At 51.0% G+C, this 18246-nt stretch overlaps 1 protein-coding gene across 2 annotated transcripts; it reads left to right on the top strand.

Annotated features, from left to right (window-relative positions):
* Positions 1-4992: 4992 nt before the first annotated feature.
* On the top strand, positions 4993-7226 carry C1QL2 (complement C1q like 2). 2 transcript variants are annotated; one of them, XM_029225939.1, is made up of 3 exons: positions 4993-5389; positions 5429-5676; positions 6301-6480. In XM_029225939.1, the coding sequence occupies exons 1-3, from the start codon at positions 4993-4995 to the stop codon at positions 6478-6480; spliced, it is 825 nt and encodes a 274-aa protein (XP_029081772.1). The 2 variants fall into 2 exon arrangements, with proteins under 2 accessions (XP_029081772.1, XP_029081771.1); XM_029225938.1 differs by having other exon boundaries at positions 4993-5676; positions 6301-7226.
* The last annotated feature ends 11020 nt before the right edge of the window (positions 7227-18246 follow it).

Here is an 18246-nt window from a genome sequence, read left to right as displayed (position 1 = left end):
CAAGTAAACACATGTTTGATTGCATGATTCATGATGGCAGGAGTATATACATTCAAGGTAATTTAAGGGTACATGGGCAAGAATTGTCAATTCTGCTTGGGGAGAGGTTAGGGGAGATTTCAGACAAGGGGCTTAGCTGGGACTTGAGTCCAGGGATGAGTCCAGAGGGATGAGGGGGGACAGGCATCCCAGGTTGATGACACTGGAGTGCAGATGAATGAAGAGTGGGACTCATTGCCGGTGGGAGTCATTAAAGTAGCAGATAAGACAGTGCGTGACCAAGTGTCAAACTCTATGTCACAGACCACAAGGGCTTTGTGACGTGAGAAGGTGGAGGTGACTGGCTGGCTCATAGTAAACTGTCAATGGATGTTGGTGGAAGGAACGCAGACTGGATCACTAAAGGCAATTTGGGGACAGATTTGAGTCATTGCTGGACCTTGAAATGTAAGACTACAGTCTAAATGGAAGGCAATATGCTAATAAAGGTCATAATTAATATTAATGAGAAGACAGTCACCGATGATGACGTGCATCACCCGGGAGAGCAGAAGCCAGGCAGATGAGGAGGTGTGTCCAGCTACTCTGTCTGGCTCTGCCACGTGGAAGGGAGGGAGGGAGGGCAGGGGAAGGGCTTCGTCATGACTCATGTGACTGGCGGAGAGGAAGCTGCTAGCTCTCTACCTGCTCAAGCTGCTGCTGTCCCTGCCCTTGGGAGACAGGGCTGGCCTTGGGAAGGAGCCCTCCTCCCTGCAAGTCCATAGTTCCTCCCAGGAATGCTGATCCCCTGGAAAGGTTGCTTTGCCTGAGGTCTGTGAAAGTAAAAGCCTGAGTAGCAAACTTTGCCCCTCCTTACTTTTCCCCTGCCCAGATCCTGCAGGGGCAAAAGCATTGAAATTGGGGGATGGTGGTCCGCAGGGTTGAGTCATTCAAAGTGAATGCATGCCTGGAAAATATTTGTCCAGGTGGAGCTGGTGACTGAAAACACTGGGCAGTCTTGTTAGAGGGCAGGAAGCCAGAGCAGGGCAGTCTGAGAGGAATGTGGGATGGGTGGTGCGGTCCCCCTTCTCAAAATGCTTCTGAGAAGGATAGGATGTGTGGATGATCTTTCGGTCTCTCTGTTTTTTAAATAAATCCACTTTCCCCACCCCACATGTGCTTACTGCCCACATGTCTCACTTTAATGGTGGTCTTAGGCATGATGGTGGAGGTCCAAAATACCAGTACTTAATAATAACAGTGAACCTATACTGAGCCAGCTATTGTTCTAAGGCCTATGTATTAATTAACTCATTTAATCTCTCAGTAACTTGGAAGTGACATTTGTCATTCCCATTCTACACACATGGAGACTGAGGCCCAGGGAGGTGAGCAATTTGTCTAAGGTCACACAGATGTGAAGCTGCAGAGCCAGGACTGGAACCAGGCAGTGTGGCTCCTGGAATCACTGTGGCTCCTAGTTCTAGAGGCAGCACTAGGGAAAGGAAGCGAAGGCTCCCAGGACCCAGCAAACAAGTGAAGAAGCTAGTGGCCAGTGCTATGTTCACTGCCAGGTTCTCAGAGCCCCTGGTCTGGGTGGCAGGAGGAGTCCAGCTCTGTTATACGGTGGAGGACGCTGGTCAAGCACCTCACACTTTCAAAGCCTTTGTCTTCTCATCTGAACAATGGGAGAATGATTGCTAATCCGTAGGACTGTTGGGAGGAGTATGTGAAGCAGCAACTACAAAGTACCTGATGCATCATAGTAGGTGCCCAATAAATGAGTCCCTTCTCCCCCTTATCTGCTGGGTCAAGTTTGCTTCAAGCTAGGTTTAGTCAGCTTTTCCAGGAATCTGTACTGAGGGCCTACCAGGTGCCAGATATTCTGCTATGCCCTGGGAGAGACACCAACAAAGGAAGAGGCTGGACCAATGTGTAGTGGGGAGGGGAAACAGGATGAATTTTTAAGTAACCCATGAGAACACAATACCTGATAAATGAAATGTTCTCCTCAAAGCAATAGCCTCAGGAAGGAGCACAGTTGTTCCAGAGACACTGATGCTCTGCCAAACACTGACGTCAGCCACTGACTCTCCTCCCAGGCCCGGTCTGGTGCGTTCCCCCGTCAGGGAGAGCTGGGAGAAGAGCTTGCCTTTTAGGAAAACGGAGTCTTGGAGAAGGGAACGACCCACCCAGAGTCACAGACAGGGTGAGAGGAGAACCAGAAGACAGGGCTTTTTTTTTTTTTTTTCTTTTTTGCTGGATCATATGGCAATTTAATTTTTTTAACATCTTTATTTGAGTATAATTGCTTTACGATGGTGTGTTAGTTTATGCTGTATAACAAAGTGAATCAGCTATACATATACATATATCCCCATATCCCCTCCCTCTTGTGTCTCCCTCCCTCCCTCCCTATCCCACCCCTCTAGGTGGTCACAAAGCACCAAGCTGATCTCCCTGTGCTATGCGGCTGCTTCCCACTAGCTATCTATTTTACATTTGGTAGTGTATATATGTCCATGCCACTCTCTCACTTCGTCCCAGCTTACCCTTCCCCCTCCCCATGTCCTCAAGTGCATTCTCTAGTAGGTCTGTGTCTTTATTCCTGTCCTGCCCCTAGGTTCTTCAGAACCTTTTTTTTTTTTCTAGATTCCATATATATGTGTTAGCATACGGTATTTGTTTTTCTCCGTCTGACTTAATTCACTCTGTATGACAGACTCTAGGTCCATCCACCTCACTACAAATGACTCAATTTCGTTTCTTTTTACGGCTGAGTAATATTCCGTTGTATATATGTGCCTCATCTTCTTTATCCATTCATCTGTCAGTGGACACTTAGGTTGCTTCAGTGTCCTGGCTATTGTAAATAGAGCTGCAATGAACATTGTGGTACATGACTCTTTTTGAATTATAGTTTTCTCAGGGTATATGCCCAGTAGTGGGATTGCTGGGTCGTATGGTAGTTCTATTTGTAGTTTTTTAAGGAACCTCCATACTGTTCTCCATAGTGGCTGTATCGATTTACATTCCCACCAACAGTGCAAGAGGGTTCTCTTTTCTCTACACCCTCTCCAGCATTTATTGTTTGTAGAAATTTGATGATGGCCATTCTGACTGGTGTGAGATGATATCTCATTGTAGTTTTGATTTGCATTTCTCTAATGATTAATGATGTTGAGCATCCTTTCATGTGTTTGTGGGCAATCTGTATGTCTTTGGAGAAATGTCTATTTAGGTCTTCTGCCCATTTTTGGATTGGGTTGTTTGTTTTTTTGATATTGAGCTGCTTGTAAATTTTGGAGATTAATCCTTTGTCAGTTTATTCATTTGCAAATATTTTCTCCCATCCTGAGGGTTGTCTTTTCATCTTGTTTATGGTTTCCTTTGCTGTGCGAAAGCTTTTCAGTTTCATGAGATCCCATCTGTTTATTTTAATTTTTTTACTTCCATTTCTGTAGGAGGTGGGTCAAAAAGGATCTTGCTGTGATGTATGTCATAGAGTGTTCTGCCTATGTTTTCCTCTAAGAGTTTTATAGTGTCTGGCCTTACATTTAGGGAAGACAGCGCTTTTGGTGTCTGAGGTCTTACCAATACACAGAAGCACCTCCCATCCTTGCTTTATTTTCACAAGCTGCATTAGAGATGGATAATTCTTCTCTAAATCAGGTGCCACAACTTTGGCTCAGAATGGCTTTGGACTCTTTTTTAAATAACTAAACCCACCTCAGCAGGAGGGAGCTGGGGATGTCCAAAGGCATCTGTCTGTGGATCTGCTGGTAGTGGCTGGCTGGGAGTGGGAGCTGAGTGCACCAAGGTTACCGCCAAGTGCTGGGTGTCAGAGATCTGGATTTAAATGAACTTTGCAAGGGCCAGACCTTCCTTGGGTAGAAGAAAGGGGCTAAGGCTAGTAGGCTCTTGTTTTCGGGGCTTTGGGCTTTTCAAAGAGTCATTCAAAGAGTTGGTGGGCTGCTCTTCTGAAGCCTATTTGATAGCTTGGAGTCCTCAGGCTAGGTGTGTGAAAGACCTTCCAGAAGCGAGATTTATTCCATTCTGAAGAGGTAACTCAGAAGGGTTTTCAGAAAGTTCTCTCCTGGGGCTTATGGGACTGAGGGGGTTTAAGTCTACTCCTGCTTGCAGGCAGGGGGTGGATTAGGTGACCCCCGAAGGACCTTGCTGGCGTCGGGATTCCGGGGGCCTTCGTGGCCACGTAGAGGTGCCTGTGGGCTCTGGTGAGTGTGCTGTGGGTGAAGGCGCGTGAGTGTGGCCGCCAGTGGGTGTGCCCGAGGAGCTGGGCCCAGGCTGCGCCCGCTGCGCCCACTTGTGGCTCCCAGGCGCCGCCAGGAGGAACCGCACCCTCGCCGTCTCTGCCAAGGGAGCCGCCGGAGAGGAGGAGGACCGAAGGCTGATGACACGAGGGCGCCGTCTCCCAAGTGATGGCAGCGCGCGCTGCTTCCTCGCCGCCTCCGCAGCTCAGCCCCGGACTCCTTACGTCAGGGTAGCTGGGTCCCCCCTCCGCGCGAGAGCCAGCGAGCAGCTGGAGAGCAGAGCAGAGCAGAGCGCGCCGCGGAGCCCCGGCGCCCTCCCTGCGCACGGATCCCCGCCTAGGCCAGGCGAGCCGGGCAGGAGGCAGCGCGGCCGAGCCCTCGCGGGACGCCGCCTTCGCACCCGGCTCTCCCCGGCCGCAGCGGCCGGGACCCGTGGGGCGCCGGGCTCGTCCTGGGAGCCCCCGGCCATGCTCTCCGGGCTCCGCGGTTCTCCTGAGCAGCCACCCGCGCCTGGGCCAGGGCGCCTCTTGCTGAAGTAGTTGGGCGCCCGGAGCAGGGGGTCGCCACGTCGGGGGCGCGGCCGGGACCCACGGAGTCCGCCCCCGAGCGCGGGGAGCGGGGCCGCCTGAGCCGCCCGACCATTCCCTCCCCGGGCGGCAAGGAGGAGCTGGTGGCGGTCGCCTCCCGGCTGTGGCAGCGGCGGCGGCGCGCCTGCCTGGCGGCCGTCGGCGTGCTCCTGGCCATGGCTCTGGGGCTGCTTATCGCCGTGCCGTTGATGCTGCAGGCGGCGCCCCCCGGGGCGGCGCACTACGAGATGATGGGCACCTGCCGCATGATCTGCGACCCGTACAGCGCGGCACCCGGCGGGGGCCCCGCGGGCGCCAAGGCTCCACCGCCCGGACCCAGCACTACCGCCCTGGAAGTCATGCAGGACCTGAGCGTCAACCCTCCGCCCCCTTTCATCCAGGGACCCAAGGGCGACCCGGGGCGACCCGGCAAGCCGGGGCCGCGGGGACCCCCGGGAGAGCCGGGCCCACCTGGACCCAGGGGTCCCCCGGGGGAGAAGGGCGACTCGGGGCAGCCCGGGCTGCCTGGGCTGCAGCTGACGGCGGGCGCGGCAGGCGGTGTCGGGGTGGTGGGTGGCGGAACCGGGGGCGGCGGAGACTCTGAGGGCGAAGTGACCGGCGCGCTGAACGCCGCCTTCAGCGGTCCCAAGATCGCCTTCTATGTGGGTCTGAAGAGTCCCCATGAGGGCTACGAGGTGCTCAAATTCGACGACGTGGTCACCAATCTCGGCAATCACTACGACCCCACTACTGGCAAGTTCAGCTGCCAGGTGCGGGGCATCTACTTCTTCACCTACCACATCCTCATGCGCGGCGGCGACGGCACTAGCATGTGGGCGGACCTCTGCAAGAACGGGCAGGTCAGTGACACCCCTACTCCCACCTCCACCCCCGCAGATCCCCGCGGAACCTCGTTCCCACCCTGAGCCCCGAACCGTCTGGGAACCCAGCCTCCTTTCTCCCCACTTGCCAGCGCCCGAGCTCGCCCCGGCAGGGAGCGCACGATAGCATCCCGTTTCCCGGGGCGCCGTGGTCGCAGTTATCCCATAGCTCCCGAGGTTGCGTTCCCAGAGCTCCGAGACCCCGCTACCCAAATTGCACTCTCCCCGCTATTTGCATACCCGCCTGAAGCCCCGTGGGCTTCTCGGAAACCTCACTCTTCTTTAGCTCTCTGTGCGCCCCATTCTCCCCTGTGCCCTCCCCGTCTCCTTTCTTCTCGGCCCCGGCCCCTGCTTTCCGCCCGTCCCCGCTGGGTCAACGTCCACGAAGCCCTCTCTCTCCCTCCTTCCCGGACTTGGAAACTGCGGAGCATAGGGGACCGGGAAGGAGTTGGCTAAGTTGGAGAGAGAGCGTGGACCCTGGGTGGGAGAGTGGACCCTGGAGCTGCAGGCGGAAGGCCAGCCAGGGGGCGCGCCACGTGGGGGACAAGGCAAGGGCCCAAGCACAGGTGCCCGGGCCCACCCGCTGTGGTCGCTCGCCCCCAGGTCCGGGCCAGCGCCATCGCACAGGACGCCGACCAGAACTACGACTACGCCAGTAACAGCGTGGTGCTGCACCTTGATTCAGGGGACGAGGTGTACGTGAAGCTGGACGGAGGGAAGGCTCATGGAGGCAACAACAACAAGTACAGCACGTTCTCGGGCTTTCTTCTGTACCCGGATTAGAGGCACCGGGAGCGCGAGGTGGGGTGGCTTCTGGCCGCCCTATGCCAGTGGGAGCGCTCTGTTCCTCTGTTCCTTGGCGAGGACCACTCTCGCTTCCTGACATCGCTGGAAAAGACACATCCCTGCTGTCCTTCCTGCCCCGCTTCCGACCTCAGTGTGTCTGCGACTCGCCACGCTCTGGACTGCGCTCATGGTCTCTGTCCCCAGCCTAGGGCGGGAGAGCGGGACGCCAGAGCGGAGAAATGAGCGTGAATCTGAACCCCGGTGAGGCGGCAGCGCGGACTTTGCAAACCTGATTGGACTCGACAGGCCCGGAGGGACGCCTGCCCTCTTCCAGTCCCCCTCCTCGTAGGAGTGCCCTGAGACTGAGGCCTCCCAGCCCGGGCCACCCGAGGGAGGCCAAAGTGAGCATGAGCTCCCTGGGGCGTCCTTCTCTGTGACCTGAAATACTTGTGCAAATGTCCCTGTCTATAAGCCCAAATCCCACCCTCAGCAGAATCCCAGCAAACGGAAACTCCATCCTGCCTCAGACCCACTGCAATGCATTAAATTATGTTTTTAGACTATGGATTCCAATGTCTCTATCAGCGTGGCCCCAGGACCAGGCCTCCAGATGTTCTCCTTGACACGAAGACCTAAGCTAGGCCCTGAATAGCTCCATCTATACCCTGGTTGCCAGCCACTGCCTTGTCACCTGGGATGGGAGAAAAGATGTGGGGAGATGGGAGGGCAGCATCTCACCCTTTGCGGGGGTTCTCCCCTGGGCTGGGCTGCTGCCTTGAATTGGAGGGGCCCAGAGGAGGTTGGGAGGGAGATTTTGAGGGTGACAGGAGAGGGAGGTTTGGACCTTCAGGCTCCCAGCCTTGTGGGAGGAGGTCAAAGGCCAGGAGTTTCTGCAGAAGGAAAGGGGAGAGGAGGCATTTCTGCAAAATGAGAGGCATGAATGAGGTATTTGCCATCTGGTGATGTCTGAGATCTCCTAAAAGGAAGTACAGAAACCCCTGAGGAAACACACCCACTCAGGCATGTAGTACACTCAACACCACAGCTGATGTCCATTAACTTACACCAGCTGGGTCCATAACTCTCCAAGGAACTGGTAAACTGAGGCAATTCTGTGGACTCTCCAGCTTGCGGAATTCACCCAGAGCTGTGTGGTAACTGAGATAGACTCTATCCCTTGCAGCGGGACACCCCCTTTTGCGGGTCTTCCTGTGCGCACAGTGTTGTGGGACACCTGCTCTGAACCTGGCCGTGTTTGTTTGGTCCCCCTCTTTCCTTCCCTTCACCACTCCACACGCACACTCCACATGGTGTTGATTTTTTTCTTTTCACTTTTTTATTCTGTGTTTAGGTTGAGTTCCGATAAACAGTACGTTATCTACAAAATAACTAGTTAGCAACCTGTTAGTATTTACGGAGCTCATTTTGACCAGTTGTTTGAAGAGAAATGTGAATGTGTACACAGAGGCAACCCCAGAGTGTGCTACCTATGTAAAACTGGATACACACACACACACCCCTTGTGGATATAATGTTATGGTTGTCATGGCTAATCCATGTTACACACATGCACACACATACGTATTCATACAGTCATGTCAATGTGGTGTGTGACATGTTCATGGCTACATGTCCGCCCCCAAATTACATTGTGCTCCACTTTAATTCCTGGAGGATGCTGAAAACCGTGATTCCCATTTAAAAGACAGCTATACTCCCCGCCTCGAGTCCTGTGTCTGTCGCTCTTTCTCTTTATGCTTTTATTTTATTTGCTCTTACTTTATTTTTTTTATCGTCATTCACTTGAATATTAGCAATGATTGCATCTGCTTCGAATCCAGGGATAAAGTGCTCAAAGAGAGCAAGGGGAGAAACAACATCCATGTGCAAACCACCATCTCTCCAGTTTCAGACCCAAATGAGTCCCAATTCCCCACCCACCCCACCCCCAGTGATTGTGGAGCCCAAACCCAGCTGAGCCCAGGAACTGGGGAGGGCAGAGCCAACCCTGTCTACCGTTGCATATGTATCAATTTCTGATGCCTTGTCGATTGTATCATCCAGAAATGCGATTAAAACCAAATATCTGAGACTCAAATGAAGTCTAATTGCTATGGATCTGCAATCCCCACCGGGCCCCTAATCCTTTCTGACTTATTCCCCCCCTTCCTCCGATGAGATGGAGCTTAGACACAAAGCCCTCAGTTTAAATTTCAAAAATTAAAATTGACATGCAGCGGTGGCTTTCCTGGGAGCGGAAGGAATTTCTAAGGAGCCCAGCTTTATCCTCTGCATTAAGAAGCAATTTGTACTTCTAACAAAACCCCCATCACTCCCCTTTGGTGGAAGGGCAGTAGAGACGCCTTGCCTGGGTCCGGCTGTTCACAATACTTGGACAAATTTGAATCTGAGATTCCTCCATCTGTATTCCCCGGGGCAACCGGGCTTCTTGCAATTCTAATGCCCAGCTTGCTGGGAGGAGCTGCCAGAGGTGTCAGCTACTAAGAGGATGATAGATTGATGAGGCAGCGGGTGGTGGGAGGCGCGGCCCATGGCAGGAGCTCGCCAGCTGAGGAACAACTCTCTCTGTGTCGACACGTTCTCTGTGTCCCAGGCAGGCCCCTCATGACCCACTGATCTACAATCCCATGATCTTCCTGGAGGACTCCCTGAGATGGGGCAGGTAGGGGTGGGGAGACCTCTGCCACCACTGTGTGCCATCAGTCTCGGGGTGCATGTGAAATGAAAGAAACCATTTGCTCAAGACACATCCTTTTTGTCTCTAGGTGGGTTGAGAATTATTAGCAATCAGTTGTGAAGTATCATTTTAAGTTCCTAATTACTTTTGGGTCCATTTTCTACCTGTGCTTTTAGGTTGGGATGGATTATCATACTTGCATCTTCCCAGAAGTAGAGAAGGTATTATTCTGTCCATTTGGGAGGTGGAGAAATTAGGGCTCAGAGAGGCCTAGTGACTTGCTTGTGTTCACAAGGCTTATAAGAGACTGAGTGTGGACTTGAACTCAGGCCTGCAGGCCGTGCCTCTGCCTGACTGCACAGCTGGAGTGCATTCACCTCTGAGAGCTCCCAGGTGTTTGAGAGGAGGGCAAACGGGTGGGACACACTTCCCACTCCTTTCTCTGAATTAGGGAGTCTCAGCACCCTTCAAAGGGTCAGATGAGATGAAAGACCTGCTTCTTCGACCCAGGCTGCCCCCAGAGAGCACCCCAGGCTCCTGAGGCATTTGGCTTGGGAACTTCCTGTCTTGGGTTCAGTGTTGATGGCGGGACCCTTTGGTCACCAACTCCAAATGCTCCATGTTTACCTGTGTGTCTCCACCAGCAACCCCCCCCCACCCTTCTCCTTAGGGACCACTGACCACCTTCTCCTATAATAGCTCTCCCTTCTTCCTCTTGCTGGGGGGGAGGGTTTAGCTGAAGTGAGCATGGCTGTCCCTGATTGCAGAGAGGGCCCTTGTTTCATTCCCAGAGTCCACATCTGGGTGAGTGATTATTTTCAGGACTGCCTGTGAGCATGAGATACGCCCCTGGCCCTGGAAATTCGGATAGAGGTTATGCCGCCTGCTACGTGAACCTCCTATCTGTGTGACAGGTGGCTCTCTTGGGCACCCAAGACAAAACATCTAGGCTGCCCTCTGCATGGAGTTACGATGACACCATGGAGAAGTCATATCGTGGAGACCACTCGCTTAAACTTCACTGATCACGCAGTCCTACTGGACAAACATTTTTTTGAGCACTAATCCCCAATATACGTATTTGACTTATGAATAATTTATGTATACCACTGTCCATCCGTACTTTCAAAATTCTATCTTTTTGTCTTTATATTCATCGAAGGATCTCCACATTCAAGTCCGTATCTATATTCCAGCTGGCTAACCAAGTTTGGACACAAGTCTCCTCTCATTGCAACAAAAAGAAACAAGGGCTAATCCAAGTGTTTCCGTTCAACTTGCCATTTTTCCGGAATCTTAGGCAAAAATGTGTTCTTTTATGAGTCCCAGGTAAGTCTGTGCGTTTTAGTTCTTTGAGTGCACAGTTTCAATCCATATTTTAAGTATTAGTAATGCTTGATTTTCTCTCTCCTTTTTAGATTAAAAGTAAATAGAACCAAAGTTTCAGTATTTCCTTCTCTTATCTGATTTTGAAGACTGATGTTGGCATTGGAACCAAATCCTGGAATCAGGAAGGGCCGGGCTGGGGACAAAGCCTCTCCCAGGGCCCTGCTGGACGTTGTGGAGGACGAAGCTGGCAAGTGGAAATGTGGAATTCTAGAAGCATGTTTTGGTCGCCTGTTATTGCCATACCCTAGTTTCCTTCAACCAGTGAGGGTGTTACACAAAGGAGCACGGGTCCCAGCAGTAGTTGAAGTAAATGATAGGAGCAGTCATTTTTAAAAACAAATTTTGTCATAAGAATTTCAAAAATACTGAAAAGGAAACAGAATAATGCAACAACCCCCATGTACCTGTCTTCTAGTTTTCACACTCACTGCACCATGGCCATGGCCAACCAGGCAGAGCTACAGTTTTTATGGATTAAGCCCTCACAATGTGCCAAGAATTGATGCTTGGGGCACAATTGTTTCCTCACAACGCCCCCGTGAAGTAAGTACTGCTATCCTCCCACTTTACAGATGAGGAAACTGAGGCACAAGGAGGTGCAGTGACTTGCCCAAGGTGGGGGCAAGGGACGGGTGCTGAAATCTGTCGGAGCCTGGAAACCAAATCTTTGGGGGGTATAGTCAGGGCAGGGTGGTGAGGCCTCGAACGCAAACCACAACAAAGGCACCCTGATACAAGCAAGGCTCCCCAACAAGCACTCCAGAGGTGCAGCCACATGTTGTGGAGGCTCCTAAGTGTCTGCTCTCTCCCAACAGTGTAAACAGTTGATTTGCAGACTTCTCACTTTCTTCCTTCTTGCTGTTCCGTACACCAGTCATGCTGTTTCCTGTGCTTGGAATCCTCTCCTCCGGGTTGGCTCCCACCCCTCTTTCAGGCACATCTCTCTTCTAGTAGCCTTCTAGCCCTCACCCTGGTGCCCCTTCCCCTAAGGACCATAGAACCCTGATCTTCCGTACCATGGTGCTTGCCACAAGGCTGTAATCCCATGTTCAGTTGTCTGTCTTCCCCATGGACGGCAGGCTTCACAAGGCAGACCCAGCATCTGTGTGAGTCACCACTGAGACCCACATTCCCAACTCCAACACTTAGAATGGTGCCTGGTAAACCGTAGGTACTCAATAAATGTTTGTGAAATGGATGGATGGACAGATGGATGGATGGATGCGGGAATCCTGGGAGATCCTGACAGGGTAGATTTTGGAAAGACCTCTAGTGTCTGACTTTACAGCAGGATCAGAAGGGGTCTTCCCAGCAAGCTGCATACTGCTCTTAACCAATGGGTCTCCATCCCCCTCCATCCCTGTCCCTGAGTTGTTAAGGTTTGAGTGAGGGGTGAAGACTGCAAAAGAGCATTTATTGCAAGCTTCAAGGCCCTGGTTACGAAGCAGGAGAACCTGTCCAGTTGACATGAAATTATGACTACTGCCCACCGTGGCTTCTGGGCTGATTTAGGTCTCCTCCCCCCAGGGCCTCCAGGATGTCCCTCAACCTCCTGAGGGTGCTTGGGCAGTAGCCTCACTTCCAGTCAGGGGTCCCTCATTTGGTGCTTTTGCAGTCTGGATGCTTTTATTTTCTCCAAATGGAAAACATCTTTTGAAAAATTGTTGATGCAATCTGCACTTGCAAAAAATGTAAACAATATACAGAAATATAAGACAGAAAATAAAAATTCCCTCTCTCCTTATGCAGTCTCCTTTCCCCAGAGGTAATTTCTGTTAACAGCTTGATTTGTATTGTTCCAGACTTTTCAAATGTACATATGTGTGGATTTGTTGGGGAAGAATTTAAAACTTTGAACACTGCCAGGTTCTGCACTTGGCTCTCTCTCTTAGTGACTGCCCTTGAACAATGCTAAGGGGTCCTTAGTGCTGAGCCCTTTTCCCTTTCCACCGAGGTGCAAGCCATTGACCATAGACGAAGGACCTAGATTGGTTAAACAGAAGGAAGATTGGATCTTCCGTCATGAGACCTGGAAGCTGTTTCTTACATCCCTGCTCTAGCAGAGGAACAGCCTCTGCTAACAAGATTGCTCTCCCATTTAGGTACAGATTCTGCCCTTATGTGGGAAAATCCTGCCTTATTTTCAAAGCAATGTAAACAATGTCTTCCATCTAATTTTCAGATTATTCAAGTGTGTGCCCTCCTCCTGATCTCACTATCTACCTCTTGGTATGTTACCTACACCCAGCAGCCCTTCCCCTGGGACTGAGTAAATGAAAGAGAGAAAGAGATCAACTCCCGCCAACCAAGTTTTGCTCCTGCTGGTACACGGAAGAGGAAGGGAATTCCTTCTGTTTGCCTACTCAGTTGTGTACCCAGGTCCCCAGCCTGAGGTTTGGAGAATGGCCCCCTTCTCTCTTCCCTTCCTCTCTTGCAGTTCCCGTGTGCAGGGCTGTGTGCTACTGCTTCTCCCCGACGCACTGCACCTGGGGGTGGGGGAAGGTGGCAGGGGAGGGTGGGACATTCTGCACTGATGCCTGGTGACTCCGGGCCAGCTGAAGAGACTGACACAGGCACAGGGATGCCAGGCCACAGTGGGCATCTGACATGCGCTCTGGAACCAGACTGAGCAGTGGGCAGCAGCTGAGTGCACCAAAATAGCTCAGCCCTTTAAAAGCAACCAGGTCATGACACAGAGTGGAAAGAGAAAAAAATTGTCGAGTCTGTCATACAGAGTGAAGTAACTCAGAAAGAGAAAAACAAATACCGTATGCCAACACATATATACGGAATGTAAAAAAAAAAAATGTTCTGAAGAACCTAGGGGCAAGACGGGAATAAAGACACAGACCTACTAGAGAATGGACTTGAGGACACGTGGAGGGGGAAGGGTAAGCTGGGATGAAGCGAGAGAGAGGCATGGACATATATACACTCCCAAACGTAAGATAGATAGCTAGTGGGAAGTGGCCACATAGCACAGGGAGATCAGCTCGGTGCTTTGTGACCACCTAGAGGGGTGGGATAGGGAGGGTGGGAGGGAGACACAAGAGGGAGGGGATATGGGGATATAGGTATGCCTCTAGCTGATTCACTTTGTTATACAGCAGAAACTAACACACCTTTGTAAAGCAATTATACTCCAATAAAGATGTTTAAAAAAATTGAACTGAGCCCTTTATCTGTATTATCTTGCTTAATATCAACAAGGAAGGAAAGTGAGGCTCAGCAAGTCAAATAGCTCAAAAATTCTAACAACTCTGGGAGGGGGCAAAATTGAGGCACAGAGAGGTCTGGTGATTTGCCCAAGGTCACACAGCAAGGAAGTACCCAAGTTTGAAGCTCAGGTCTGTCTGACTCAAAGGCCCTGCTTCTCGTAATCTAATGCCCTGTCTCTCATGCTGATGCTCGTCAGTCATATAACCTCTCTGAGCTATGATTTCCTCTTCCATAGAATGCCACTTATTCCATAAGACTACTGGGAGGAGCGAATGAGTTAATGGATGTCAGCTATGTTAATGGGAAATACTCAATAAAAGTTGGTTATTATCAACATTTAAATATTTGTTTTTAAAAAGTCACTTTTCCATCTATACCACCTGGAAACTTTTCTAAGCTACTGTTATTCAGTGGAACTCAACAATCCTCTTTGAACTTGGATCCAAATCCACCTTTACCATAAACTGCCTCTGCAATACTTTGACAGATATTTAAGTTGCTGAGCCTCACATTACCCATCTGTAAAATGGGGCCAGTGTGCCTACCACATGGGTGGTTGGGAGGATTTAATGAGATGAGATAATACAGTATGGGGCACAGAGTAAGTGCTTCAGTCCTGGGGATGGTAGGTATTGTTGTTGAAATATTTAATTATTAGGGACTGCTCTGTTTTCTGCTGAGCTGACACATCTCAGGAAGCATCAAACCAAGGCTGCTTAGAATGAGAAACAGCAGGATTTCGGTGACAACGGCTGGCATTTACAAGCATGGCATTGGTGTAGGAGCCACCAAGGGCATTGCCCAACATATCTACAGTCCTTTCAGTGAGTCTGTGAGGTAAACATAACTGCACCCATTTCACAGATGAGAAGGTGACTGGCCATTTTCAACGGTTGTATGTCAGAGCCAGAATTCAGACTAGTGCCTTTCTCACTGTTCAAGATTTGGCCTCCCGAAGAGGATGAGCCCCACGCCCTAAACCTAACCCTAACCTTAACCCAGGCCCTACCTGGTCCCTGTTCACTGGTGTACAAGCAACGGTCCTGTGCAGATCCTGGTGGGGCTCCCTTGTTGACTTCAGGCTAATAAGTCCCTGCACAGTTGGGCCTGGAGCTGTGACTAAGTCTCAGGGCTCTGCTGCATGAATATGCAAACTCCCACTGACGGCGAAGCTCTATCACAGCCTGATTTCAAATTGATGGGCACATCCCAGTGGCTTAGGGCCTCTCGCCCTGCATAGTGAGAACACCGACTAATCCCCACCAAAGCTCCTGGGGCTGAGTGGGAGGAGGTTGGGCACGGCCCAGGCAAAAGGGTACATTGAGGGCGCGCAGTCCAGGCCGTGGCCTCTTTCAAGGCCTGCCCTGCCTCCGTGAGATTCACATGGACCTCACAAGTCTTTGGAAAGCTGGTTTCTTCTTTCTTTCCCCAGCACGAGGATGCACTCCCAGGAGACCCAGACCCTTCTTGAGGGTGCAGAGTCCGATGGGAGAAGTATGCTGGTCTCTGGACTTTGAAAACCAGCTTTGCCATATGTTCCACTCAAAATCTGCTTACTGGGTGTCCACCGTGCACCCAGCACTGCAGCAGGGGACCTGGTCGCTACCCTCTTTCAGTCTGGCTGGTGACAGGAATGATAATTATCAGTGATAACAGCAATAGCGCTCCCTCCCGTTGTTGAGCACCTGCTGGGAGGCGCATGTGGCTGGTGTGACCTCATTTAAAACTCTTTGCAGCCCTGCAAGATGGGCATTTTTCTTTCTATAGACTCTAAGTCCATCCACCTCACTACAAATAACTCAATTTCGTTTCTTTTTATGGCTGAGTAATATTCCACTGTATATATGTGCCACATCTTTATCCATCCATCCGATGATGGACACTTAGGTTGCTTCCATGTCCTGGCTATTGTAAATAGAGCTGCAATGAACATTTTGGTACATGACTCTGTTTGAATTATGGTTTTCTCAGGGTATATGCCCAGTAGTGGGATTGCTGGGTCGTATGGTAGTTCTATTTGTAGTTTTTTAAGGAACCTCCATACTTTTCTCCATAGTGGCTGTATCAATTTACATTCCCACCAACAGTGCAAGAGTGTTCCCTTTTCTCCACACCCTCTCCAGCATTTATTGTTTCTAGGTTTTTTGATGATGGCCATTCTGACTGGTGTGAGATGATATCTCATTGTAGTTTTGATTTGCATTCCTCTAATGATTAATGATGTTGAGCATTCTTTCATGTGTTTGTTGGCAGTCTGTATATCTTCTTTGGAGAAATGTCTATTTAGGTCTTCTGCCCAAAGTAAGTCAGAAAGAGAAAAACAAATACCATATGCTAACACATATATATGGAATCTAAGGAAAAAAATAATCATAAAGAACCTAGGGATAAGAAGGAAATAAAGACACAGACCTACTAGAGAATGGACTTGAGGATATGGGGAAGGGGAAGGGGAAGCTGGGACAAAGTGAGAGAGTGGCATGGACATATATACACTACCAAACGTAAAATAGATAGCTAGTGGGAAGCAGCCGCACAGCACAGGGAGATTAGCTCGGTGCTTTGTGACCACCCAGAGGGGTGGGATAGGGAGGGTGGGAGGGAGGGAGACGCAAGAGGGAGGAGATATGGGAACATATGTATATGTGTAACTGATTCACTTTGTTATACAGCAGAAACTAACACACCATTGTAAAGCAATTATACTCCAATAAAGATGTTAAAAAAAAAAAAAAAAGAAGTAGTGGATTCCAAGGTCCAGCCCAGATCTGTGTGGCCACCTCCACTTCCCCCTTCCCCCTGCTGCACAAAACAGAGGTGCCGCAGGGTGTGGTGAGACCATGCACACGTGGGGAAAGCTGCCCAGATGGCTGCTCCGGGCATGGGGATCTCCACCTGAAACTGAGAGGGCCTGGGAAGGGCTGGAGCCATCAGGAGGGCTTCCCAGAGGTGGTGACCTCTGAGTCAGCGTTTGCCCTGTAAGTTTTTTTTTTTTTTTTTTTTTGCAGTACGCGGGCCTCTCACTGCTGTGGCCTCTCCTGTTGTGGAGTACAGGCTCTGGACGCGCAGGCTCAGCGGCCATGGCTCACGGGCCCAGCCACTCCGCGGCATGTGGGATCTTCCCGGACCGGGGCACGAACCCGTGTCCCCTGCATCGGCAGGCGGACTCTCAACCACTGCGCCACCAGGGAAGCCCTGCCCTGTAAGTTTTTGTCCTCATCCTTATGGGGCTGGCAATGAGGCTGAGCAGCAAAGACTCACACACTGAAAATTTGCTGGTTATTTATTCATTCTCCAAAGAGTTATTGATTGCTACCCTATCTATTTGGAGCTCCATGCTGGGTCTGGGATTCAAGATGTCCTGAGATGTGTCCCAGTCCCACGGGAACTCTCAGTGGAGGGGAGGAGCCACACCAGGGCTCAGGGTTGGAAACTTGTCACCTGCAGCAGGAAGGAGTCTGCACCGAGGAGGGAGCCGCTGAGCCTAGGCTGGAGCCAGGAGAGGAGCCACAAAGAGGCGTGGAAGCTTCCCTCTCCTGGAAAGCCACCTCTAGGTGGGGATCGGCAGGGACTTGAGGTTCCATTCTCATGGGAAGGGACCAGCATAGGCAAAAGCATGGGGTGGGGCTTGCCTCTGGGAGGGGGTCTCCTGGAGCCTCTGTGTGCTTGTGTGTGTGTGTGTGTGTGTGTGTGTGTGTGTGTGTGGTGTGTACGTAGGTTTATTGTGGCCGGGACATTTGTATGTAGGATGTGGTGTGCCTGTAGGTGGGTGCTTGAGCATATCAGGGGTGACTGTGTCGATTTTGGTGCTGTCTGTGGCCCAGAAGACCCCATCACTTAGGCCTTTCTTACCCCACACTGGAAAGGTGGAATGATTTTACACCATTAGTTCACCGCTTTGCCCTCAACACATTCAGTATGCGTGGTGGCTGACTCTCCTTGAAATGTATTTGGAGTTTGTTTTGGGGTGGGTCAGGGATGGGCTGGGGTCCTGGGCTGAGGGCTAGATGAGGGGGAAGTGAAGACCTGGAAGTTAGGAGGGTCCTGGGGGTGCCTAAAGGACCCACATCAAGTTGCCTTGGAAACACAGATGCCTGACATGTAGCAGCAGCATCTTAACATTTTGATTGATTTGATTGATACTTTCGAAAGCACACTGGTAGCTATTTGCTCTCTAATTTGTAGTGACGCTTGAGCTCCACAGTCCCCAGCAAGTTGAGATTACAGAGAGCTCCTTCCCATTTGATGTCTGTATGACCTTTGTCACTGAGTGGGTCAGCGATTACGCATCCAATTACCTGTAGGGGAGACTTAGGCTAAGATAAGTGAGGTGATTGGTCCAAGGCCACATAGCTGGTTAACTGTCCTTCTGGGAATGGCTTCCCAGTCAGATTCTCAGGGTTTTTGTTGGCTCAAAGTGTGGGGTGTAGATACGTAAACATGAGGGGGCTGGGAGA

The sequence above is a fragment of the Monodon monoceros genome, unplaced genomic scaffold, assembly GCF_005190385.1.
Source record: "Monodon monoceros isolate NGI ecotype Baffin Bay Population unplaced genomic scaffold, NGI_Narwhal_1 Super_Scaffold_16, whole genome shotgun sequence".
Taxonomy (NCBI): Eukaryota; Metazoa; Chordata; class Mammalia; order Artiodactyla; family Monodontidae; genus Monodon; species Monodon monoceros.
This window is presented reverse-complemented; position numbering and strand designations above follow the sequence as displayed.

What these genes read in the sequence shown, in the direction of transcription:
- C1QL2 (XM_029225938.1), top strand. Translation starts at nt 4,993, where the DNA reads ATGGCTCTGGGGCTGCTTATCGCCGTGCCGTTGATGCTGCAGGCGGCG. An exon ending in ACCTCTGCAAGAACGGGCAG is followed by an intron (nt 5,677 to 6,300) that starts GTCAGTGACACC and finishes GCTCGCCCCCAG; the next exon opens with GTCCGGGCCAGCGCCATCGC.